General features: G+C 36.0%; 1 protein-coding gene across 12 annotated transcripts in view; it reads left to right on the top strand.

Moving 5' to 3' along the window:
- The window catches only part of Wnk3 (WNK lysine deficient protein kinase 3), a 153,856-nt gene that overhangs the window by 87,448 nt on the left and 38,989 nt on the right, over positions 1 to 27,419 (top strand). For 7 of the 12 annotated variants that reach the window (XM_074064107.1, XM_074064106.1, XM_074064102.1 and 4 more), the window contains 7 exons: positions 15,901 to 15,965; positions 20,545 to 20,692; positions 21,992 to 22,108; positions 23,938 to 24,093; positions 24,175 to 24,226; positions 25,430 to 25,651; positions 26,015 to 26,952. In XM_074064107.1, coding sequence (XP_073920208.1) covers positions 15,901 to 15,965; positions 20,545 to 20,692; positions 21,992 to 22,108; positions 23,938 to 24,093; positions 24,175 to 24,226; positions 25,430 to 25,651; positions 26,015 to 26,952 — 1,698 coding nt within the window. The remainder of the gene's footprint in view (positions 1 to 15,900; positions 15,966 to 20,544; positions 20,693 to 21,991; positions 22,109 to 23,937; positions 24,094 to 24,174; positions 24,227 to 25,429; positions 25,652 to 26,014; positions 26,953 to 27,419) is intronic. The other 5 variants (XM_074064109.1, XM_074064113.1, XM_074064108.1 and 2 more) reach the window with 2 other exon arrangements.

The following is a 27,419-nucleotide window of genomic DNA, read 5'->3' as shown; positions in this document are numbered from 1 at the left end:
TCTATTCAAATTCAGTAACTTCCTTCATTCCTTCCTTCCTTCCTTCCCTCCCTCTTTTCCTCCCCCCTCCCTCCCTCCCTCCCTCCATCAGTGTCTCTCTGTGTAGCCCAGGCTGGCCTCAGACTTGTGATCCTCCTGCCTCAGTCTCCTAAGTGTTGGGATTACAGATGTGTACCACCATGCCTGGCCTTGAACTAAGTAAATTTGTTTTTATTAACATTTATTAGTTTATAAGGAAGTTTCATTTTGATATTTCCATATGTGCGTATAATGTACTTTGATCAAATTCATCCCTCTATTATTTGTTCTTATTCCCCTTCCCCCTTTTAAAAACAATTTTTAGTGCATTTCATTATTTTCATACATGTGTGTGAAGTACTTCAATCATATTTACTACCCTCACTCTCTCCTTTCACCCTCCTCCTGGATTCCAACCCAAAACAGTTCCCCTGTTTTATACTCTTTCATTTTTTCTTTTAGATCTAGATTTTGCATCTCGGTCTAGCTTATTTTGCTTAACATGGTATTTACAGTTCCATCCGTTTTCCTTCAAATGACATAACTTGATAATATTCCATTGTGTGTGTATGTCACATTTTCTTTATCCATTCAGCAAATTGATGGGCACCTAGACTGGTTCCATATTCAAACTAAGTACATTTTTATTAATTTGTCCACAAGTTCATGAAATTTGTTTTTTTTTCATCTCTAGTGTATTATTTAGCCCCTCTGCTAGTTTTTTTTTCTTTTTTTGACCGTACTGGGGTTTTTACTCAGGGCCTCATGCTTGCTAGGCAGACATGCCTAGCAACAGCCGTGTTTTTGTGTTGGGTATTTTCAAGATAGGGTCTCATGAACTATTTGCCGAGGCTGGCTTTGAACTATGATCCTCCTGATCTCTGCTTTCTGGGTAACTAGGACTATAAGCATGAGCCACCAGCATCTGGCAGGTTATTTTATTTTTCAGATCTATAATTTCAATGGGTGTTTTAGTAGTCCTGGGAATTGAACCCAGGGCTTTGCATATGCTAGGCAAGTGTGATACCACTGGAATTATGCCCTTACCCCATGCTTTTTTTTTTTTAACCCCATGCTTTTTTTAAAGTTATATTTATTTCCTGAAATTTTCTATTTTGTAAATTCGTTTTCAGAAAATTATAATTGCTCAGTGAGGCTCTTTTTTATGATAACTGCTTTAAAATCTTTCTCAGATGAATCCAACATCCGGTTCATCCTGGTGAATTTGATTGTCCTAGTGTGATTTGATTGTCTTTTCTCATTTGGGTTGTGATTTTTATTCTAGTGTGACAGATGGTTTTATTGTATCTTAGACATTTTGAATATTATATTTGAATATCATATTTAAATCTTCTGTTTTAACCTTTATCTCTTTCTGCTTGGTGTTCTGGTTCCAGTTTATCTCTCATTGGGTCTCTGTTGGTGCTACCTATAGAGGTAAAAGGTGTTTCTCTGTGTTGCCAAATGTTGTTAGATGAGGGATAGGGGATGATTTTGCCCTTTATTTCTGCTGGAGCTAGCAGGGTATGGAAATACTTACCTGGCCACTGCCTACTGCTGGAAAGAAGGCCAGGAATTATGGGGTCTACACAGCTCTCTGCTACTGGGTAGATGACTAGAAAATAGTGCCCTAGATTGCTGGTGTGTGTCTTTTCCTGTTTTTGGTGGAGCACCATGAGTTTCCTAGGTCTGAGAGGCTCTGTGCTATTGAAGGGAGGAGTGGCAGATGCTGGCCCTTACTCACTGTCTGTTGCTAAATGAAGGACCAGGAAATAGTAGGCCTGCTGGCACCACCTGTTTGGGTGGAAACCCACAACTGCTATTGCATGGTGTTGTATGAGGATATATCAATGTGCCTTGGTTCCCTTGTTACTACTTTTGTGGGAAAATCAACCCTGTACCTGCTGGCAAGTGTTAGACCTAATGGGTTAGACTGCTGCTCCTATCTGCAGATAAATATCATTGCTGCTATTATATGTGATGGGTGAGATGAGTCAGGTTGTTGCTGCTCTGTGTATTCAAGCCTTTTTGCCCACTGTAGCTGTTGCTGCATGCAGATTTGTCCTATTGCCTGTGGTGTGTGGTGCAGTGTAGTGTTCAGGCTTTGTGACAGACAGGTTGCTGCTTTAAAGATAAGATTGTGCTAAGTGCTACCACCAGATGTGAGGTGTGGTGTGGGGTGGCCCACCCATGTTGTGTTGCACTGCAGTGACCTCTTACTGTCAGTAGGTATAGGGTATGATGTGACTTGGCATGCCTGCATTCTATTGCTACTCCTGCAGGTAGATTAGGCACCCGGCCACCAGTGAATGTGGGATTATGGAGTGGTTCAACCTGCCTCATTTCTACTGCATTTTCTTTTAATTTTTTTTCATTATGAGCATATCTTCCTGTATGTCCATGAGTTCCTTTAAAATCCTTGTCTGTTATTTGTAGCATCTAGGTCATAGTGAGAGTTGGTTTTCATGAAGTATGGTTCTCATTTTTCCATTTCTTCATAGATCTAATAATCTATTTTATACTAAATATTATGACTGCTATATTAACACTCTGGGTCATATTATATTCTTCTAGTGAATATAGATATATTTATTGTAGTAGGTAATTTACTTGACTGAAGTCCAAACTCTGTTTTCCCCATAAATGGGCAGAAGATCTAATCTTTGTTCAGTTCATTTAGCCTTAAATGAGATGCTAGGCATCTGTCTGTGGTATGCTTGGTTCTGGGGTCAGGCAAAGATTTACATAGAATTTATATGCATGATTTGGGATTTCCTCTATGCTGTTTTTCTTTTCCTTTCCTCATGCTCTGGTTCCACTAAACTCCTTCTGATTCTTCAATCTTATGAGAATGTGGGTTTCCTTCTGAGTTTTAGTTGTTACTGGGCCATCCCTCAGATGGAAGCTGTAAAAATGACAAACTCACCCACTGTCTTCCCTCAATTTCAATTGTACCTTCCTACTAGTTTCTGCTAGGCAGTTGTTTTGTTTTGTTTTGGTACTTGCCTGGCACTTTTAGTTGGTATCTGTGGGAAAGTTGGTTTCATAGGATCATTACTAGAAGTTGAATTTCTCTTTCCTAAGTTTTGCCATTGCAAAATATCCCTCACTTTATTAAGCTAATTGTTATATGGCCATCAGTAAACCCCTGAAGAGTTGATGAGAAAGTGATTAGTGAATTTCTGATTTTTTTTTTGTTTGTTTGGGGAAAGAGACATTCACTCTGGTCAAAGAGCAAGCTGTGCTAGTATTTTTAATCTGTGTACACATCTATGGAATTTTCACAATGAAACCTCTATGTACTATTAATGTATAAAATAGAAAAGAAAAAAGGTAAAAATTCTTTGGGGCAGAGATCTATACCCTGCTCATCTCTGTATTCTCTATACCGGATTCATCTCTAACACCTAGCATAGTGGGGTTTTTTTTCCTTTTATCATTTTTACATTTACTCACATGTTATACATTGTTTGGGCCACCTCCCCTACTAGCATAGTATTTTATACAAATAGTTACTTGTTAAATGTTGGTTCTTAAATCTGATGGTTGGAGAGAAATGCTGGCTGAATGAATTGATTAATAAGAATAGTTATAGGGGGCATATGAACCTGCCCTTAAAAGGGGAGTGATTTTTGTGGATGATTCTCATTCTTATTCCCTAATAAAGACTTCCAAATTGATTAATGAATTGTGTTTGGTGGACAACCTAACAACTGTTATTTCCTCATTTTGTTATTATGTTCAAGACAGTATGTTTTGAAACTCCTGATATTTCTGCCTCAGCCTTCTGAGTGTTGGGATTACAGCCGTGTACCATAATGCCTGAATTATTTCTTCATTTTATGCCTCCATATGACAGTGAACTAGAAAAAGAAAGCGACAGGAAGTGTATCAGAGTTCAGATGTGGTTATGATTGTTTTATCAAATAATTTGGAAAACCATTGATTCTGATTTGGGGGTTTTTTTGTTGTTTGTTTTTGAGACAGGGTCTCACTACATAGTCCAGTTTAGCTTCGTGACCCTCCTGCTTCAGCCTTCTGAGTACTAGGATTACAGGTGTATACCATGACACCCAGTTTGTTTTTATCCATTGCTTAGGTCATCATTTGTTACCTCTAGTAGTATTATCTGTTAATACTTAGTTCAGTAGTGCTTTTGGTGACTGAGATTGGTTCCTTTTTCAGTTAACATTGTAGTCTAATCAAACATCCATTTAAATGGGTTCATTTTCAGCTGATAGAGAGAAATCTTAAATGTCACCACTCTGTATGAAATTGCAGGTCTACTCAGTTTAGTGATTGAGTATTGCTTTGATTCTCTGCCATAATATTTACATTGTTTTTTTCTTTAAAAATGTTTTTCTAATTACTTTATTTATGTGAGTAATATACCAATTTATTCTCCTCATAAAAACTTAGAACAATTTAGGGGAGTTTCATTTAATACCGTGTCCTTGTCCCTCTGTTACCATTTTGAGGTATATCCTTCCAGATAGTTTTCATTGTAGTCTCACATGTAGACATGTACCTTTTGATCATATATAATACTGTTTTGTGGTTTGGTCTTTAAGCATGTAAAAAAGATCTTACTATATGTGTCTCTTTGTAATTTTAATTCGGTTATCAGCCCTGGAAATATATGTTATTACATAAAGTTAAACTTCATTTTATTTAATTTCTCCATAGTATTCATTTATGCCACTTATAGGTATTCCTTCTATTGATGCACATTTTGGCTGCTTCAGTTTTCCACTATTTTATTTTGAGACTGTTTCTCATAAAACTTTCACCCATAGCTTCAGCAGCCATTGAAGGTTCTTGCCTGTAACAGTCATAACTATAGTTGCCAATTGGTGATTTTCTACTTCTGTATTGTTTGGATTGGAGCTTTCCTTTCTCCCCCACTTAGTTAAACATAATACTATGGACTTACATTTTATTCTATGTGTTCTTTTCTCTCTCTCTCTCTCATTACTAGATTTGAACTCAAGGCCTTGTGCTTGCTAGGCAGGTGCTCTACCACTTGAGTCATGCCCCTAGCCCTTTATTCTATGGGTTCTAATACATTACCATCATAATTTATTCTGATATGCAGTCTTTCTCAGATTTGGCTGGTGCAAATACACTCTTAAGGTGTGTATGTGTGTGTGTGTTTTGTTTGCTTTTGGTGCTGGGGCTGGAACCCAGGGCCTTTTACATGTTAGGCAAGCACTCTACCAGCATTCTTTGAATTTATCTTTATACAACAAGATGTTCCATAGCTATCTTATTTCCCCCGTCCCAACTTCACAATGAGTCATATCACCAACAAGCCATAGGTTGAGAAGGTTTGTTTGATGGAGAAATAATACCATATTTATGAGAAGCATGACTTAGGAATGAGGGAAAATTTGATGAGTTATAAGAGAAAAAGGAAAATTGCTAAAGTGATGTCTCTGAGAAGGTAAGAGAAGATGACATTTGGTTTCTAAATACATTTAGTTTCTAGATAGGGGTTGGGAAAGTCCAAATATGGCAGCAAGAGTCATGGCAGTTCTTGCTAATTTTTAATAGTATAGATATGATAATTCACTATCTTAGAAACTATGATTAGTGTACTCTGTTGCTTTATGTCTCATTGTAAATGGAGCATTAAGGGAATGCAGTATTCTACCTCTGCCAATACTTCTGTCTAAAAGAGGCTGGTTGCCATTTCTGTCTTCAGTGAAATTTTTGTCCCCAAGGAAGGCAGGATTACAATTTTTTCCTAACAGATTGAGTTGGTGTAGTGTATTCTTAGTTATCAAAATACTCATGTAGCTTTGAGATTTTGAGTTGGTGAGTATTCACAGTGTGTGGAAAAGCATGACACAGACCATATGATTTCAGTTACCTAAAATGAATTTTTGTCTGTACACGCAGGGTTTAGGACATTCCAGCTGTACTGCTTGTGGCTATGGATGATTTTGTTCTTTGCTTCATGTGTTTGTTTCCTGTAATGCACATGTTAACTTAAAAAAAATAAAGATTAGTTTAACTGCCTCCCCCCCAAAAAAAGAATCCTGGCATGACAAGCATTTAAAAAGTTTCTTCCACTCTTTGAATAAGTATTGGTTGAAAGGAGTGCAGCCAAAACTAACTAAAGGAGGAGGTGTGATATTTTCAGAAAAGTTTCAAGAAAAAGCATTGCCCACTGTTGAAAACGTTTCTTTCTCTCTCTTTCATATATATATATATATATATATATATATATATACACATATATGTATGTGTATATATATATATATATACACATGTACATGTACACATAACATATGTGATCATGTTTGTGTTTGTGTGTATGTTTATCTTTTGGATCTGTCTTCCATATATGAGAGAAAACTTGACCCTTGTCTTTCTGAACCTGACTGCTTGAGGAGAATAGGTGAGGAGGAAGAGGAAAAGAGAATGACAGAGAATGAATAATATTGAAATGCATTGCATCTGTATAGAAGGAAAGCTCAGCAAAATGCACTGAAAGTCATTGAACAATATGGGGTAGGAGGGAAAGGGTAAGAAAGAGTAATAGAATGGGGTAGACTGATTAAATATAGTATATTCATAGATGAAATATGATGGCAAAACTCCTTTGAAACAATGAAGGACAATAATATAAAATAGGTCTTGTTAGGGAGAGGGTACTTGTGGGAGGGGAAGGTGAATGGAAAGGGTAAAGGAGGGCAAATATGGTGAATATGCTTAATATGCTTGTATGGAGATGGAACATTGAAATCTGTGAAATCATTTTAAGTAGAAGGTAGGGGAAGGAGGGCAAATGAATGATGGTGGGGATGAACCTAAGGTACATTGTAAGCATATATGGAAATGTCACAGTGAAGCCCCCTGTACAACTAATATATGCTAATAAAAATGTTTTTTTTAAAAAGAAAGAAAAAGCATTACAAGCAACAGTAGTAGCTGTTGGGTCCAACTCTAAAGGGAAGGGTAGAGAGTCTGGTGCCTGTGGCTCACGCCTGTAATCCTGGCTACTCAGGAGGTAGCAATCAGGAGGATCGTGGTTTGAAGCCACCCTGGGTAAATAATTTGTGAGACCTTATCTCAAAAAAAAACCCATCACTATAAAAGGACAGGTGGAGTGGCTCAAAGGGTAGGTCCTAAGTTCAAGCCCCAAAACCACAAAAAAAGGGGGGGGAGGGTGAGATTCAAGCAGTTGGTTTGAAGGTTGGAGATAGTCCCAGAATATGGAGGCACCAAAGTAATTGTATACAACAAGGATTATTTCTTCTTTAGAGATGGTAACATTCTTGGATAGTATGCAGACTGAAATAAATCACAAATGAAATGAAATAATGTGAAAACACCCATTCCATTGAAGTTCACAAATCTTTTACCGTGTGAATTATTTTATGTTTCTCTTTTATAATAAACAAATGATATCCTAGATAGTTAGATAGGTAGATATTTATTGGTTGGCCTTTTGCCCAACCAGGTTTGCTAGACAGGTTGTCTATAATAATGAGTAAGGTAATATATATGGACACAAAAGATAGTTACAATAGAAATTCTCTTCCTGTTGTTTTTAAAATAGTCTCAGAGAAATAGAAGCAAGGTCATCAAGTGAGCATGATGTTGGGGAAGGGAGTGTGCATTAAATTTTGGTGATGGAGGTAAAACGTATAAAATATTTGTGTAGGAGAATAAACAGACAAGGAAAATGTAGTGAGATTGCCAGGAAACATTAAGGACCGTCTTGAAGTTAATTGCTCTAATAGTTAATGTCTTTGTGGAGTTTGGTGCTTATCTTTTTCTAAGCTTTGGTGTTTCTCAAGGGATTGTTAATTTTTTTTATTGTGCTGCGTGGAGGTACATTGTGGCATTTACAAAAGTTCTTACAGTACATCAAATATATCATACTTGAATTCATCTCCACCTTTCTCCCTTATCTCCCCCTCCCAGAAGCTAACTTCTTAAATAGCAAGCATAGTTGAAATCTTTAATTTTGGGATGTTGGTAGAATGAGGTAAATAATAGATCGATTATCTGTGGATTACCATTATAAGTTATTTAAGCAAAAGGTAAATTACTGTTTTAGGGGTAATAGCAATTATGAAAGCTGTTTTTAAATTTTATCATCCTATACAAATTACATTCTCAATTCTTATATGCACATTCAATTTTGAAACCATGGATCTAATTTGACTTAATATACTGATTGCTGGTTTTAGTATATACTGCCAGTTTTTCTGCCACACTTCCCTCTTCTTGATCCTTAACATTTTTCTCAGTGTCTTTGTACTTTGGAGAATGAATTTGTAACTTTTCAAGGTTACTCGCCTGTGTAATTTTTGATTCTTTGGGTATTTGAAACTGACCTTTCATTTACATTCACAAATGCAAAATAACTTGGATTGGTAAAAAAGTAGTTTACAACCTTTTCTTCCCTTCTGTGTGTTTTGTCCTTTTATCTTCGTCTGGTTAATACTTCAGAAGAGAAGTGTAAGACCAGTCTGATTTTATATTTGTTTTTCTACCTAAGTGCTTATAGGTGAGAAGGGACAGACCCTGTATCTTTATTTTTTAATATTATTTTATTATTTTTACATTTACTTACATGTATATACATTATTTGGGCCATCTCCCCCCTCCCCTGACCCTTTATCTTTATAAGTGAAAATTTTAATGTAGATCTTTTATATGTATTGGTATAGATCTTTTATTTCCTCACATGGAAATAGCTTTATTGAAGTAACTTTGCTTATCATAAATACTTCAGGAAAATACAATAAAGTGTAAAGAAAGTTAAGAATGTCTATTATTCTGCTCAAAAATAAAACCTATGAAGTTTTTCAGACCCTTTTCTATGCAAATATGTACATAATCATAACTTTTAGTATTTTATCAGAATTGGATCATACCAGTTTTTTGAATATCCTTTGTTATTGAGATATACAGGGAATTTACATTAATGCATCCTAATTGTAAACGTGCAGCTTGATGAGTTTTTGCATATTTATACCTCCATGAGATGCCAGTTAATAAGTAGAACAATTCCATTACCCTGGAAAGTTCACTGAGATTTAACTTTGTTGTTGCATGTACCTGTAGTTTGCTTCATTCTATAAATTATAGAATATACCACAATTCAGTTATCGTTCTTTGTCATTATACTTTAGGATTATTTCTAATTTTTGACTCTTGAGGATAAAGCTGCTATTAGCCTTCCTGTATATTTTCTGGTGCATATGTGTACTCATTTCTCTTGCTTTTATACCTAGGAATGGGATTGGTATGTCACAGGATAAGTGTATATGTAGCTATATTTGACAATGCCAGTCAGATTTTCAAAGCAGTTATATCAAAATGCATTCATGCCTGAAATGTGTAAGATTTTCAGTTACTCTACATCCTTTTAGTCTTTCAAGACAGAGTTTCTCTGGGTAGCCTCACTATATATAACCCAGGCTGGCCTAGAACTCACGACCTTCCTGCCTCAGCCTCCCTAGTGCTGGGATTGCAGGTATACAGCGACATGTAATATTGTCTGGGTGTGTGTCTGACGTTTTATTGTAGTCTTTAACTTGCATTTCCCTGATAAGTAATAATATTGAGCATCTTTTCATATAATTATTAAATACATATATATACATATATATGTATATATACACACACACACACACACACACACACCTTCTTTTGTGCAGTTCCTATTAAAGTCTTTTATTGAGTTGTCTTATTAAGTTTGTTTTAATCTTGAGCATTTCTTTAGACTTTCTTTTGTTTTGGGGGTGGGGGGGTAGGGGGTGCTGTGGTTTAAACTCGACTTGATGCATGATAGGCCTGCAGTCTATCAATCTCCCAATCCCTTCTTTGTCTTTTCTTGACAATGTTGAAAAGCAGAGACCAGTTTTTTTTTTAATGTCTTTGATTTGTCTGAGTTTTTTCATGATTAGATTTGGAGCATACATTTTTGGTAGGAATACCATGTAGCAGATGTTATATTTTTCATAGTGCATTATATTAGGAGGAATATTAAATGATCCCATTCTTGGCAAGTTAACTTTTGTTCTGTGGTTTAAGCGGGCCTGTCAGGCTTCTTTACTCTAAAGTTGCTATTTTCACCTTCATATTTTAGGAGTTATTTGCGGGGAAATATTTTAAGACTACAAAAATATCCCTTTCTTCATCAAACTTTCACCTACTAGTATCAACATCCGTTTATAATCTCCTAACTCCATCATTCCTCTTTTTATTAATTAGTTGGCTCTTCTCCCCAATTTACTTATTTATAAACTCATGGGATCTTAATTATTAGGTTGTCATACATGGTCATTATTTATGTTGATAGTTAACATAACCCAGATGTAAGGGTCCATTTAAGGTGGCTTTTCATATTCTTTTGACATGTTCCCATCATTCTTTAAATAGTTCCTTACTTTTTGACATAAGCCATTCCAGGTTCATTTTGTATTTTCCCTGAGCCAGCCCTGAATTCAAGCCATTTCTCCATGGAGTCCTGATTCCTTTTAGTGGGTAACTAGATTTAGGTAAAAACAAAACAAAACAAAATAAATCTTGGTATTAGGACTCTTAGCTGTTATTTGGGAGTCAGTGATTCTAGGACTAGCACACAGGCTAGAGGTATGTGTGTATGTGTGTGTGTGTGTGTGTCCCCATGTATGTATTCATTCATACTTATATCTTTAGCCCATTTTGCTTTTGACTTTGTGTTCTAGGAGAGATTTCTTTTCAACCACATGTCTACAATACCCACCAGCTCTGCTTGGTTGTATAATGGATTTCAAGATTAACATATTCTTTTTTTTTTATTCATATGTGCATACAAGGCTTGGGTCATTTCTCCCCCCACCCCCACCCCCTCCCTTACCACCCACGCTGTCCCCTCCCTCTCCCCCCCACCCCCTCAATACCCAGCAGAAACTATTTTGCCCTTATTTCTAATTTTGTTGTAGAGACAGTATAAGCAATAATAGAAAGGAACAAGGGTTTTTGCTGGTTGAGATAAGGATAGCTATACAGGGAGTTGACTCATATTAATTTCCTGTGCGTGTGTGTTACCTTCTAGGTTAATTCTTTTTGATCTACCCTTTTCTCTAGTTCCTGGTCCCCTTTTCCTATTGGCCTCAGTTGCTTTTAAGGTATCTGCTTTAGTTTCTCTGCATTAAGGGCAACAAATGCTAGCTAAGTTTTTTTAGGTGTCTTACCTATCCTCACCCCTCCCTTGTGTGCTCTCGCTTTTATCATGTGTTCAAAGTCCAATCCCATTGTTGTGTTTGCCCTTGAGGAAAGAGTAGGAAATACTCTGGAGTTAGGAGGTATAGGCAAGAACTTTCTCAATGGAACCCCAGAAGCACAGCAACTAAGAGATAGCATAGATAAATGGGACTTCATAAAACTAAAAAGCTTCTGGTCATCAAAAGAAATGGTCTCTAAACTGAAGAGAACACCCACAGAGTGGGAGAAAATATTTGCCAGCTACACATCAAAGGACTGATAACCAGAATATATAGGGAACTTAAAAAACTAAATTCTCCCAAAACTAATGAACCAATAAAGAAATGGGCAAGTGAACTAAACAGAACTTTCTCAAAAGAAGAAATTCAAATGGCCAAAAAACACATGAAAAAATGCTCACCATCTCTAGCAATAAAGGAAATGCAAATTAAAACCACACTAAGATTCCACCTCACCCCTGTTAGAATAGCCATCATTAGCGATGCGGGGTTGGGGGGGGGAAGGAACCCTCTTACACTGTTGGTGGGAATGTAAACTAGTACAACCATTCTGGAAAAAAATTTGGAGGCTACTCAAAAAGATTAACATATTCTGAATCAAACATTTATTTGTACTTCCTGCCATCCCAAACGTGCTTTTTCTGTATCATCCTCATCTCAGCAAATGGCAGCTCCATCTTTGCTGTTACTCAAGCCATATATCTGGTCAGCTTTTATTCTTCTCTTGCTCTCAGCTCCCATTTCAAACCATTAGCAAGTTTTTTGACTTTTATGTTAAGATATATCAACCACCTGACTTTTTTTCCACCTCCTTTTCATTATCATGCTGGTCCAATCTTTCTTACTTGAATAATTGCACTGGCTCCCTAATTATTCTTCCTTCTATCTTTGCTCCTTTATAGCATTTTTCTCATTATATATAGGAAGCAGAATGATCCTTTTAAAATGCAAGTCACAACATCTCAACTGTACCCAAAACTTTTCATTGCCCATATCTTGTAAAAAGCCATAATACTGTACTTAATGGCCTTCAAAGCCCTAGGACGTAGACTCCCCTGCACAACTCTCCAACCTTACATAGATTGTCCTCTTGAGTGATGATTAAATCCTTTCAAAGATTTACAACTTGAGGACAAGTGGCTGTATACTTTTTTGTCTATTAGTAGGTTTTGCCTACTGTAGTACTTCTGTACTGAGATGTGGTTTTTCTTTTACTCCTATAAGTTCTCTAATGCTGCAATATAATCAAATATATTAAAGACTACAATCTCTAATTTGCATAGCTACCAAAATTCTTCGTTTCAGCATCCTTACTAATTTGACTTTACTTGTGGGTTTTCTACTTTTCAGAATGCTAAATGACTCTGTCAGTCCTCTCTTTTCATCTCCAGGATGCATTCTCATTCCTGCTATTAAAAAATTATCTGGGTGTGGTGGTACACACCTGTAATCCCAGCACTCAGGAGGCGGAGGTGGCAAGATCATGAGTTTGAGGCCAGTCTGGGCTGCATAGTGAGTTTAAGGCCAGTGTAGGCTCCATAGTGAGACCCTGTCTCAAAAAACTTGCTCTCCAAATATCTGCAGAAAGCTTGTTGGGTTGGGATACGACCAGTGCCTAATCGGTTTGGTAGCTGGAAGAGACCCTTGGTTAATCAACTATGAGCAGATAGTAAGATGGAAGTATGAATTATAAGTCTTCTTTCTTGTAAGTCTCCAGTTCTTATCTGCCTCATAATTAGTGAAACGTCCTCCTAGCTTTTATCACTCTTTTATCTGTCAGTCTTTGTGGTGCTGCTATGTTTTAAATTTTTGGACTGTGTAATAGCATGAGTTTTATGTGAATTTTACCAAAGGAACTATGCTTTAGATAAGTTATTTCTTCAGATAAATTTCATTATCCTGAATTTTGGCTTCACAAAAAATTGGGCCTAAATAACCCATGACTATAGATCAAGATTTCTATATAAATATAACATGGAATCATGTACAGTGATAATTTTCCTCAACTAAGTAAGCAAAACTTCTACTATTAACAGGTAAAGCATACCTATAGGCTTGACCAGTTTGCATCATTATTTAGACCTGAGATTGAATTCTAGCTCTTTCACTTACTCATTGTGTGATTTGAGGAAAGTTAATATCACTCAGCTTTGATTCTTTTAGTTTATAAAATGAAGTTTTGAAATGCCTATTTTGCATTTGCAATGAAAGATATAATAATTTTGAAAGGTATAATAATAAAATTGATTGATGGATAGCAACTATGTGATAATGCTGATCCCAAGTATTGCAAAAAATGTTCTTAATTACAAAATGTATACAGTAATGTTACAAAAGTAGGAAAATGGAAGAAAACACCTCAAATGCTATTTCTCTAACATGACTGTGATTATATTTGTTATACTTGTCAACTAGCTTTTATTGTGTGCAAAAGTGGCTATAATTTCTCATAGTTTTGTTTTCTGCTTTTTTTTTTTCATTCATTGTTAAATATTTTCTCTCCCTTTACTTGGCCTTCATGATTCTTTTTTTTTTTTTTATAGTACAGGAGTTTGAACTCAGAATCTCACACTTTATAGGCAGGTGCTCTACCACTTGAGCCATGCCTCTAGCTCATTATTCTAATTTTTAATAGCCACATGGTAATAAAATATTCACACTTTCCTAACTCTTCCTCTGTTTCTGGATAACTTTCTATCAGTTTGTATTACTTATAATATTACAATAAAAACACAAAGATAATTACATTTATTGAACATTTACTGTGAAACAAGCTTTATATATGTTTTTTGTTCCTTTGCACATTTTTAGGATTAATGTCCAGGAATGATAATCTCAGATCACAAACATTTTTATGCACATTTCTTCTCATATCATCTTTTCCTTTCTTATTTCTAGCATCAAACATTTATTGGAAGCTCATGTGCTAGGGACTGTGCTAAGAGACACTGAGAATACAAAATGAGGGCTGGCAGAGTGGCTGAAGTGGTAGAGCACCTGCCTAGCAAGCGTGAGGCCCTGGGTTCAAACCCCAGTACCACCAAAGGGGAAAAATCCAAAATGAATCAGATGGAGTACTTGGAGTTAGACATTAAATATACATGATAAAGAGTAATGTGATTAATGGCATTATTGAATGATGTATCCTCCTATTCATATATCTACTTGTAATTTTTCCCTTGAAGCATGGGAGAGAGCTAGTTGCAGACATGATGCCATTTTACCCTTAAGTATTTCAATATAAGAACAAGGACATTGGCTGAAGGTATAGCTCAGCAATGGAGCACTTGCCTAGCATGGGTGAGGCCCTGGGTTTCATTCCTACCATATGCACACCAAAAAGGACATTTTCTTACATAACTACAAGGAGATAATGCTAGTATTTAATCTGTTGTATACATTAAAATTTCACCAGTTACACTATGTAAATCCTCTGTTCTTCATCTAACTTTCACTTATTAATTTAACATCAATTTATTTTCTGTCATCCCTTCTTATATTTATTAGTTGCCTTTTAACTGTAAGAACATTTCCTTCTCTATTTATTTGTTCATATGAGTATGAATTCTTCAATTCTTCTTTTATTGAATGGTCTATATTCTTTTATCATTTATTTTGATACCAAAATTATCCCAGATTTGGATAGTAGGAGTTCCTTCATGACCAGTTCTTTTCTTTTTGGCATAATATAGCTAATCATGTGCTTTCCTTGAACCAGTGTTGGAAGCAGCTATTTCTCCAAGGTTATCTTCATCCTTTCTAGTTTAGAAACCAAGATATGAGCTAATGCGTGTTTGTGTGTATATGTGTATGTGTTTTAAAAGAGTTCCCAAGCCATATAGGCTTCTTAAATGGACAGAACTGAGGGGGATTCAAATAATCTGGGGACATGGAAGACAATAAATAGAGTCATAATATATGCAGAGGAACTCCAGTTTACTGTGGCTTCAAGCAGAGAGATGAAGCTAGAGAATCAGTCAGGTATCACTGAGGACTTAATGTGCTGTCTGAAGAAACTTTTAGAAGATGAGCCATCATACAGGTTTTAACTGGGTACAGAAATGATTGCTTTTGTTAGATTTGTATTCTAAGATCCCTCTCTGCTATCACCAGTGAAAGTACATAGAGTATGAATTAGGTAAATGTTTAAAATTATTTTCCAACAAGATTTAGTATTTGCCTTCTTATGGGAAGCTTAAGTTGTTAATTTATTTTCTTGTGGAATGGCAGTAACTCTTTTTTTTTTTTTGTTTTACTTTGTTTTTGGCATACTGGTGTTTGAACTCAGGGCCTTCTGCTTACTAGTCAAGTGCTCTACCACTTGAGCCACACACCACCCCGCAGTAACTCTTTTTTAAGGAGTAGTTTCACAACCAGGACTGGAAGTTCAATAATAGTGTTCTCTGTTGAAAAATAATACAAACAAAAGTAGATAAAATAGTGCTAATTTATTGAAAAATCTCGATGAATAATATGTACTTGATGCAATAGTCTCAATAATAAGATTGATATAGATATTCAGTAATAAAGACATTCTACCTGGTTTGCAAAGTAACCAAAATATGAGATGTAACAATCATTTTCTGAAATAACATCTTTAGATTGAGTTTTGCTGGTATTATAATAGGTTTTATTTCTGTGTTGTTTATAGCCTGTATCTCAACCAGTTGGAGCTGAACAACAAGCAGCTCTTCAAAAATCAGATTTAGTCCGAAGGTAAGTATCATCAAATTAGTACTATGAAAACAATGAGGGGATTCTAAAGCATGTGCAGTAATTAGGTCTTTAGTATATCTTGACAAGAGAAGCTTCTGTGATTTGGTATTGGTATTAAAAAGAATGGGAGGTATTATTTTTATTTTTATGTTAATAGCAATCGTACAGTATAAAATTCTTGAGTTTTTTTATTAGTATTTTAGTATCCTTTTTAGTATTATTAGTATTCTGTTCTAAGAAAAGCTGTAAAGAGTTAAGAAAGGAAATAAAAAATAATTTAGAGTAAAATTCCAGCTAATTTCAAGAAATGAAGTATAACAAGATACATAATTGTATTATTTGGTAGTTATAAACTAGTATTTTTCTATATGTTGTTCAGATTGGATAATTTCTATTGTTCTGTCTTCAAGTTCACTGATTTCTTTTCCTGGTTCCTGTACATTCATTATGCCCATTCAGTGAGTTTTTAATTTATGTGGTTGTATGTTTAGTTCTATAATTTGATTCTTTTTTAATGTTTTCTATTTTGTATTGATTTTATTTTTCTCATTTGTTTCAAGTGTATTTGTAATTGCTCACAGAAGCATTTTTAATTTTTTCTTTTTTGTTTGCATTATTGTGGATGGAACCTTGTGCATGTTAGGCAAGCACTTTTCCACGCAGTCTTTCTTTTTCTTTTTTTGGTGGGGGGTTGTACTGGGCATTGAACTCAGGGCCTTGTGTTTGCTGGGCAAGCACTGTACCACCACTCAGCTTTTCACTAGAGCTTTTTTTCCTTTCTTTTTGTGCTGGCTACTGAACCCAGGGTCTTGTGCATGCTAGGCAAGTGCTCTACCACTGAGCTACGATCCCAGCCCATTGAAGTATTTCGATGATGGCTGCTTTAAAATCCTTGTCAGAAAATTCCAATACCTGATTCATCTTGGCATTGACAACCTTTGATCATTCTTTTGCATTCAAGTTGTAATTTTCCTGTTTTTCTTTTTTGTATGACAAAGGGTTTTATTTTCATTTGTCTCCTGTACATTTTAGATATTTTGTAAGGAGATGTTGGATCCTACTTAAATTTTCTACTTTAGCAGGCATTCACCCTGTTTAAGTGCATATGTCCTGGCCTAATTCTGTCGGCCGTGATTCTAAATGACAGTTTAGTTTTCAGAGTCCTTGTGGTGTTATTCTGGTTTGTTTTGTTCACCTGACACCGCTGGCTTCTACCATGGGGCCAAAGGGTAGAGAGTTCTCTATGCCAACTGACCAGGCCACTGTCTTGGTGGGACTCCAGCCAGTGCCACTGAGGAAGAAAGGGCCTACTTAAGTCATCTTCTGCTGCTCGGCTAGGAGTCAGGAGACACTGGGTTTGGGCTGCTTTTGCATCTGGAGTGGGAGATAAGAGACACTGAGCCTGGAAGGCCTTCTATCACTGGGTGGATGTTTTGCAAGATGCCAAGCTGCTATATTTTTCAAGTGCTGTGGGTCCCTAGCCATTTTACTCTAATCTTTTCATTCTTCAGTGCCCTCCTTTGATTAATGATTGCCAACTTTATTATTGGTTTTATTATTATAGGTTTTTTAGCTGTATTTAGGTGGGGACAAACAGATGGAATTGAGTTTCTGCCATCTTGTCTCAAACCCTAAAGTAGTGTTGTTTTAATTTAACTTTGGAATGTGAACATGATAGCCCCATTGGCTCATATTATGTCTCTTCTCATCTGAAGGTATTGGAGTTTTGTTTGTTTGTTCGTTCTTTTGGATTTCTTGGGTTTTTTCCACATTACTGGGGTTTGAACTCAGGGTCTTGTGCTTGCTAGGCAGTCACTCTACCACTTGAGCCACACCCCCAGCCCTGAACGTATGTTTACTACTGCCATTTCTCCATTAATTAAAAAACTCTGGGAACAATATTTGGGTGGTCAGTGCTGGGGATGGATCCCAAGGCCTCATTGGTACTAGGCAAAAACTCTATCACTGCCAGGTGCTGGTGGCTCATGCCTATAATCCTAGCTACTCAGGAGGCAGAGATCAGGAGGATCACAGTTCAAAGCCAGCCTGGGCAAGTAGTTTGTGAGACCCTATCTCAAAAATACCTAACAGAAAAGAGGTTGGTGGAGTGGCTCAAGGTATAGGCCCTGAGTTCAAGCTCTGGTACCGAAAAAAAAAAAAACTCAAAAACTTTTGTCAATGAGACACATCTCCAACCACCTAGGGGCAATATTAATGTGTTATCATCCAACAGTTGTGCTTATGCAAATTCTTTTTCATACATAGAAAAAATTTAGTTATTTTTATCTCTTTTTATGCATCTCTATATAGATGCTTCATAAGTAGGTTTTAGAAGAAAGAACTTAACCCAAAAACTAATTTAAAATGTATCTTTTTGGATAAAACAGGTGGCTATTTGGTGCTTACTCATATTGTCATTTAAAGTTCAAATACAACAAAGCAAAAAAAAATTTTAAAAAAGAACAAAACAAAACAAAAGTTCAAATACATTTATTGGAATTTTTGTACTTCATGTATCTCAAGTTTATTAAAGAAAAAGCTGAAAAATGTGTTTCATACAGATAAACTAAAAGGTAGCCTGCTATTTCTTAGTCATACTCATTGAATTTGTAAACTATAACTACATAGATCATATTAAACTTTTCATATCATTCATTTTCATGTTCTGTCTCCTACGTTATTCATGTCTTCCACACTTGGTTAATCTTATCTTTTATTGAGATATATCCCCATTTTGAGTAAGAATTTGTTTCGATTTTAGAAGTTTTATTTGAGCATATTTGTGAAATAACCTCCAAATAACCAAGATAAAATTGATCAAGAGCATCCTCAAATAAAAGACTCTACAGTGGTCTACCACTGACAATGTTTTTCTTTTATTCCTATTATTCTAAGTAAATGTGTGCCAAGTGTATATGATTTCATTTTTCGTAACTTTAACAAATGGCTTTATTAAAATATAATTTGTATACCATACAATTTATCTGTTTAAAATTTATGATTCACTTTTAAGTATGTTTCCTTGTATCTTGTTCCTACACATTATTTCATTATTATTTGTTACCTTTGTTTCCTTTTTTCCTGTTTCCTTATTCTCCTCTACCAGTCCCACTTTTGGATACATGTTCTGTATATATTTGTATATATATATAATATTGCTTGTATTTGTATTGGACCTGTTTGCTACCTATGAGAGAAAACATGGCGTTTGGCTTTCTGAACCTGACCAACATCACTTAAGATGATATTCTCCAGTTTCGTCCATTTACCTGCAAATGACAAAATTTCATTGTTCTTTATGCCAAATAAAATTTCATTGTATATAAGTACCACATTTTCTTAATCCATTCATCAGTTGAGGGGCATCTTGGCTGTTTCCATAGCTTGGCTATTGTGAATAATTTTACAATAGACACATGTGTGTGCCAGTGTCTTTATTATAATCTGACTTACATTCCTTCAGGAATATCCCTAGGAGTGGTATTGCTGGATCATATGGCAGTTCTATTTTTAGTTTTTTGAGGAGCCTTCATACTGTTTTCCATAGTAGTTGTACTAGCTTACATTACCACCAGCAGTGTATGAGGGTTCCTTTTTCCCACATCCTCACCAACATTTGTTGTTGTTTGTGTTCTTGATGGTAGCCATTCTACTCACATCTGTGTAGGAACAAGACACAAGGAAACACACTGAAAACTGTTAACACAGGATTGGGGGCAAGGTGAGGAAGTGCAGTGCAGGGAGGTTACTTTGACTTAAGTACATGTATGCACAGGTGTAATACCAAGACAGAAATCCCACTCAACAACAAACAGACACCTAAACAATGAAGGACAAGAATGAAAAACAGGTCACACTAAGGGGAGGGCAAAAAGGAGAGGGAGAGGGTAAAAGAAGGAAGTAAAGAAGGTGAATATGTGAATATGGTTGATGTACTTTACTTTCTATATAAGAATAAATGTAGAGTATTTAGTTCTATTGAAATCACCATAAGAAAGGGAATAAGGTGAAAAGAAGAAAAATGTAGGGAATGAACCAACATGGGATGGGATATAATACATATATGCATGAAAATGTAATAATGTAGCTCCTCATATAGCTATCTTAAACAAGATGTCTTTTTTTTAAAGAATGGAGAACAGGAAGGCAAAGTAGGTCCTGTCTGGGGGTTGGCACAAGTGAGAGGGGGCAGGATATAGGGAAGGGCGTAGGAGGGTGCATATGGTGGAAATACTATGTACGCATGTATGAAAATGGAAAAAGGAGACCTGCTGAAACTATTCCAGGAATGGGGGAGGAGGGGTAAAGAAGAATGATGGACGGGGTGAATTCAATATGATATATTGTAAGAACTTTTGTAAATGTCATGATGTATCCCAGTACAATAATATGAAAAAAAATAAAGTTTTGATTCAGTGACATTTAGTGTAGAGAGTTGCATAATCATAACTTAAAGATATTGTAGTATTGATTTTCCTTAAACTCGTTATTTATGATTTTTTATGATTTTATAAATGTAAGTTTTTCTTACATTTTTAGTATCAGGATTGGAATGTTTTACTTTTATTTAAATTACTAGCGTGAATCAAGTTGTGGCAGCTATGAAGGAGAATACCAATAACTCTGATAACCCAAGTGGAAATGGCAAACAGGATCGGATCAAACAGAGAAGAGCTTCCTGTCCTCGACCAGACAAGGGGACTAAATTTCAGCTTACTGTCCTTCAGGTCAGTGTGTAGATATTGTTTAGTCAGAGTACATGTTGAGGTCTTATCAGGTCAATGTAAGTGTAGAACATTATGAAACCTTCTGCAAACTAACTTTCATTAAAAATTTCTGATCAGTAGGAGTTGAGACATGGCTCAAGTGGTAGAGCGCTTGCCTAGTAAGTGAGAAGCACTGAGTTCAAAGACCAGTACCACCAAAAAAATTTTCTGATAAGTGTATTACATATTAATTGTTAAATTTGTGGAATACAGGAGAAATAAAAGGAAGAAAATAAAAACCACTATAACCACCACTCAGAGCTAGCTCCTACTAACATTTTAGTTTATTTTCATCTTTTTTTCCTGTATGTGTAGTATTTTGTATTAAGATTGTAATACTACTAGTAAATAGTAGCAAAAATCTGTTAATTGTTTTGTGATAGGCATTCCAAATATATGCGTTAATTTTTATTATGTAACTCTTCAAAAACCCTATATTATCATATAAAGATTGATTGCATACCCATCTTTACAAATGAGAATGCTGAAGATCAGAGAAGAAATTTTCCTGAAGTCATTCAACTAGCAAGTGATAGTCAAATCTGAACCCAGATCAGACATTATAACTGAATCATACTTTCTCGTTCTTTCTGTAGATTCTTTCTTTCTGCCAGTCTTTTTCCCATATTCTCATTCTCATTCTCTCTCTCTCTCACTCTCTCTCTCTCTCTCTCTCTCTCTCTCTCTCTCTCACACACACACACACACACACACACACACACACACACACACACACATACAAACATCCTAGAACTATCTGTCCCTGATTATTTCCTTATGATAGATCACAGAAGTAGAATTAGTGGGTTAAAGAGTATGAAAATTTGAGGGCTGGAGGCATAGCTAAGTGTTTGCATAGCATGTGCAAGGCTCTAGGCTCTATCTCCAGCATACCCCAAAATTGTGAAGATTTAAAAAGTTTCTAAATAGATGTTGCTAGATTAAGAGAATTTTTTAAATGAATGACTGAGTCTAGATGTTACATTGCAGAGAGCTATATTATCTATTGTAAGTTTTTCCTTTTTAATAAAGTTCCATTTTCTTCTCCACAGGATCAGACTTCTAAACTTATTTTTACTGCATAATTTGTGCCTGTTAGATGTGACATAGAATTTCACCAAGGGAAAACAGAATCTTCTTAGATTCTGAACTATTTAAACTATTTCCACATATATTGTCTGTGAACTTATCTAGATAGTCCCTGTGCAATTTGCAAAGAGAAGACATTGACTCTTAAACTGATGAAATATGTGTATTTAGGTGTCCACCTCCGGAGACAACATGGTGGAGTGTCAGCTGGAGACACACAACAACAAGATGGTCACCTTCAAGTTTGATGTTGATGGTGATGCACCAGAGGACATTGCAGACTATATGGTAAATCTAGAAAGACAAAATTATTTTCCCTTTAGTATTCTCAGTCTCTTTTTCTCCCTGTCAATATTTTCCAGAGTCATCTCTCTTTATTTTTTTTTCTTTTTGCAGCACTGGGGTTTGAACTCAGGGCCTCGTGCTTGCAAGGCAGGCTCACTACCACTTGAGCCACTCCACCAGCCCAGAGCAGCCAACTCTTGTTTTTTTAAAGGGTGTAATTAGTTTTTAAACTCTGAACAGAGCAAAATTGGTTATGGTCAGGGATAACCCAATGAATCTCCTCTGGTTTCAATGTATTTATCTGGATAAATATAAGAGAGTTTTATTCTAGACTAATATTTCTTTTATCTCTGGCTGTATTGTATATATTGATGAGCTTTTCAAAACAATTTTGTTGCATGGGCCCCTGATTAAATCAGAATCTTTGAAGGTGAAGCCTATGCATCAATAGCTTTTCTGGCTACCCAGGTAATTCTAATGTGTTAGCCACATCTTGCATCAAGTTATGTTCCTCAGTACATTTAGGTTTTTTATATTTTCTTTGAGTTTTTAGGCTTAAGTTAGTGTTTCTCCCTTTTTTGAAGGAGATGGGACTAGAGTGGCACAAAGAATACATAATGATTTTGTTTCTGCATTCCTGGCTAAGCAGAATTAAATCTTTTAAAGTTAAAATTTTGTCAGTTCAACCTATAGCTTAGCATAATATTTTCTAAAATGTCTCCTCTTCTATATTTCTCATGCACCTTTAGTCTAATTAAAGTTCTTTGGCTATTATTTATCATCTTTGGCGATATTTCACTTTTCTGTTTTTCTTCTTTTTGGCAGTATTGGGTTTGAATTCAAGGCCTTGTGCTTGCTAGGCAGGCACTCTACCCCTCGAGCCACACCCCTAGCCCTTTTTGCTTTTCATTATTTCAGAGATTGGGTCTTCATTTAAGCCTGGGCTGGCCTGGACCATGATCCTCGTATTTACACTTCCCATGTAGCTGGGATGACAGACACACACCACCATGCCCAGCTATTGGTTGAGATGGAGTCTTGCTAATTTTCTGCCAGGGATGGCCCCAAACTCCAATCCTCCCAATCTCTGCCTCCTGAGTACCTGGGATTATAGATGTGAGGTACTACACCTAACATTGAGATGTTTCATTTTCTGACTTGTGATTTAAAAGCTTTTAGGTTAGGACATCCTAGTTTTGGGGCTGGAGGCATAGCTCAAATGATAGAATGCTGCAAGCAAATGTGAAACCTTGAGTTCAAATCTCAGTACCTCCCCCCTCAAAAGAGGCAAAACTAACCAACCAAATAAACAAAAAGACATTCTAGTTTCAAACATAGCCTCAGTGACATTCTTTAAATGACAACCAATTTATAGAATTCCAGATATTGTGGGAAATAATGGCTTCTTCTCTAGTAGGTAGTACCAATCTGACAAGTATCAGTAGTTTCAAAATAGAATAGTCGAGTGTATTATGTATTATCTCAATTCTGTTGCAACTCTTGAATTTAGGTACTTTTTTTTGGTGGGACTGGGGTTTGAACTCAGGGCTTTGCAGTTACAAAACAGGAGCTCTGTCTCTCGAACCATGCCTCCAGTCCATTTTGCTCTGGTTATTTTTTGGGAGATGGGGTCTTGCAAACTATTTGAGTGGGCTAGCCTCAAACTGCAATTCTCCTGATATCAGCCTCCTAAGTAGCTAGGATTACAGGGTACCTGGCTAGATACTCAGTTTTTATTTTTTGTTTATGGCATGTACCATTAATACAATATTATAAATTTTGATGAAACTAAATCCATTTTCATGAATAGACTGACTTTTATTTTGTGACAGGTTGAAGATAACTTTGTGCTGGAAAATGAGAAAGAAAAATTTGTAGAAGAATTGAGGGCTATCGTAGGCCAAGCCCAGGAGATCCTTCATGTCCACTCTGCTGCAGAAAAAGCCATTGGTGTTGACTCTGTTACCTTAGAATCCTATAGTAACCAAGTAAGAGCAATTGTTTAGCAAGTAGGGTTTTTTGGGATATGTATCAGGATATCTTTATTTATCTATTCATTTTTAATTCAGACAGGATCATCTGAACAAGTACAGATTAATTCTGCATCCACTCAAACCAGCAGTAAGTATATTTAATAAAATTTACCATTTGGCTTTTGAAAGAAGATGTTTGGGAACTTTGTATATATTCATTGAAAAGATTTTAGCCAATAAAGTAATTTGATAAATTGTTACTTTAAAAGGACTTTGTGTCCAAGAGAGAAAAATCCGGTGTTGGTTATTTATCAGATTAATTTACTTCTCAGTTATTATATGGTATGTTACCAGAAAAGCAGTCACAGTACTGATGACCCCTAACAGCCTGTTTGAAACTTGACTGCATGTTGTTTATTATGCTCGGAGGTGAAAAGTTTCATATCTGAAATCATTACATTCTAAGTTTTCCTCATGTTTTAACAGTTGCTCATCTCTTGATTTTATCTCCCTCCACCATGATATACGTCTACCCGCTCTGAACACTGATAACTTTTTGTAAATTAGATACCAGATAAATTTCCAGAGACTAAAACTGGGGTTCTTTTGCTTTCTTTTCTGACAATTTTATCTCTCCATTCTTCTTAGCTCTGGTCATGGGTATATTAAGAGTGTCTGGGAGGGAGAGAAAACCATAGACACATGAGAACCTCTGAAGGAATTATAACAACATGAAGAAGCAAAAGGTGGTGTGGGAGTAACTGAACCAGATACCATTATTCTGAAATTTATTTCAACTGTGTTAGGATGCCAGAGGCCTTCTGTATCTTGGTTTTTTGTTAGCAAAGATCTGAGTAGGTTTCTGACTAATAAAGTAAGGTAAAGTTCAAAAAAGAATTACTTATATTAAGTTTACAAAGTAGGAGTTAAAATGTAGGGATGTGTTTTACTTCCTTTTTATATTGTCTTTCAGTAAAATTGACTTTTTTCTTTTGATGTATAGTGCTATAAATTTTAATACTTATATAGATTTATACTATCATAATACCACATAAGCACCACCATAATCAGTATGTAGAATAGAAGATGTAGGATTTAATGGGAAAAGTGATCTTCTATTTATTGAGAAAGAATACCTTACTTCTAGAAATTGTTATTGATAGATATGTTGTACTTAGTTCTTTAGACTATCTGTCAGAGTTGAGAGGTCTGGTCCTATAACTTAGGATTACCCTAGTGCAGTTGGAAACAGAGATAACAACACTTACTAGTTTTTTAACCTTGTTTTCTTAGCCAATAAACAAATTGACAATTGCTTAGCATATTACTTTTTTGCTAATTCTTTCTACAGATGAATCTGCTCCTCAGTCGTCCCCAGTTGGTCGGTGGCGATTTTGTATCAATCAAACAATAAGAAACCGTGAGGCTCAGTCTCCTCCTTCTCTTCAGCCTTCCACGGGTATAGTTCCTGGGCTACATCTACTTCCTAGTAAGCTTTTATTCTCTGCCATTCTCATCCAGACTTGGAGGATATGGATGCAAAATATGTCCCATATATTTAATTTTTTCACAGGTATTTTATGCCTATGTCAATTTTCTTATGCTTTTTTTTTTTTTTGGTGATACTGGGGTTCGAACTCAGGGACTCACACTTTCTATACAGGTACTCTTACCACTTGGGCCACTCTGCCAGCCCTTGTTAAGCATTTTTGAAGACATTAATATTACGGTACAACTGAAGCCATTTTTACTTAGTACTTATGAGAAAAGAAATAGTTGTTTTCCTTGACTTGAATTCTGTGATATTCCAAGTCTTGTTTTCAAGTGTACTTTCACACAGTTTTTCATTTTTACCTTGTCCTTTTTGAGTTTGGATACTAGCCCATACTTTGTATTCATCAGTTTATGCTTAATAATTCTTTCATTATTATTCTAGGTTCAAGAAACACAAGTAATAAGGAAATACCACAGGACACACTGTTCACTATAGAAAATAATTCATGCCAGCGTGCACTTTTCACCTCCAAATCAGAACACAAGGACATGGTTGATGGTAAGATATCTGAATGTGCTAGTATAGAAACTGAGCAGTTTCTTTATCAAGTGGAAGAAGACAGGCAGATAATAGCACCAGTTACTAGTAGTTCCAATTATTCTGCTACTTCGGTGTGTGCAGTTTCACTTGAATGTGAGGGACTCATCAGCCAAGCAGGCATGTTCATACCTGTGTATCCATGTCACCAAACTGCCAGTCAGCCTGATGTGCTTATGGCCCATCCTGGTGAATCAACTCAGGTTGCTGGTAATGCTGTACCAACTTCGGCACTTGTATCTGAGCAAAAGCCTCAAACCTTATCAATACAGCAGCCAACTATGGATCCAGAGTTTATTTCCCAAGAAAGAGAAACCACAGTGAACACTGAAACAAGTTCTCCTAAGGCAGTCATTCCCACTCAGACCCCTGGCATTGAACCAACTACCCTTCTACCCTCTACTGTTCTCGAATCGGATGGAGAAAGACCTCCAAAAATGGAGTTTGCAGACAACAGAATTAAAACACTGGATGAAAAATTAAGAAACTTGCTGTATCAGGAACACAGCATCTCTAGCATCTGTCCTGAGAGTCAGAAGGATACCCAAAGCATAGATTCTCCGTTTTCTTCTTCTGCTGAAGATACACTCTCCTGTCCAATGCCAGAAGTCATAGCTATCAGTCACTGTGGAATTCAAGATAGCTCTGCACAATCCCCTAGTTTCCAACCAACAGGGTCTAAGATTCTGTCCAATGTGGCTGCAAGTCAGCCTGCTAATATTTCAGTATTTAAAAGAGACCTGAATGTGATAACTTCTGTACCCAGCGAATTGTGTTTACATGTAAGTATCATTCTTTCTAACTAATTCTTTATTCTTTGTTTATGATTTTAAAGAAATGCCTTCCCTTATAAAGTTCTAGCCTTTGAAATGAAATTGTCTACATCCTGAGATTCTGGTCACAGGTATTTAAGAAGGCCATGCCTTAGGCTGCAGTTGCTTAGAACTTCTCAGTAGAAATGGCAGATCCCAGCTTTATTGGTTGAGGTGGGATCTTGCTAACTTTTTGCTTGGACTGGCCTTAAACCACAGTCCTCTTGATCAGCTGGGTCTACAGGTGTGAGCCACCAACACCCAGCCAACCACTATATTTCTTTGTCTAGCTAAGAGAGCCCTCTGGTGAATTAGAACTTTCAAGCAATATGTATATTTGTATTAAAGACATAATGGAAACTGATTTATAGATTATTTAGTGGATAGGAAGAAATATACTTTTGAATTTCTACTTAAAAGGAAATTGTTATGTTACT

Source organism: Castor canadensis, chromosome X (genome assembly GCF_047511655.1).
Source record: "Castor canadensis chromosome X, mCasCan1.hap1v2, whole genome shotgun sequence".
NCBI classification, from domain to species: domain Eukaryota; kingdom Metazoa; phylum Chordata; class Mammalia; order Rodentia; family Castoridae; genus Castor; species Castor canadensis.
Note: the sequence above shows the minus strand (reverse complement) of the source record. Positions and strands in the feature narration are given on the sequence as shown.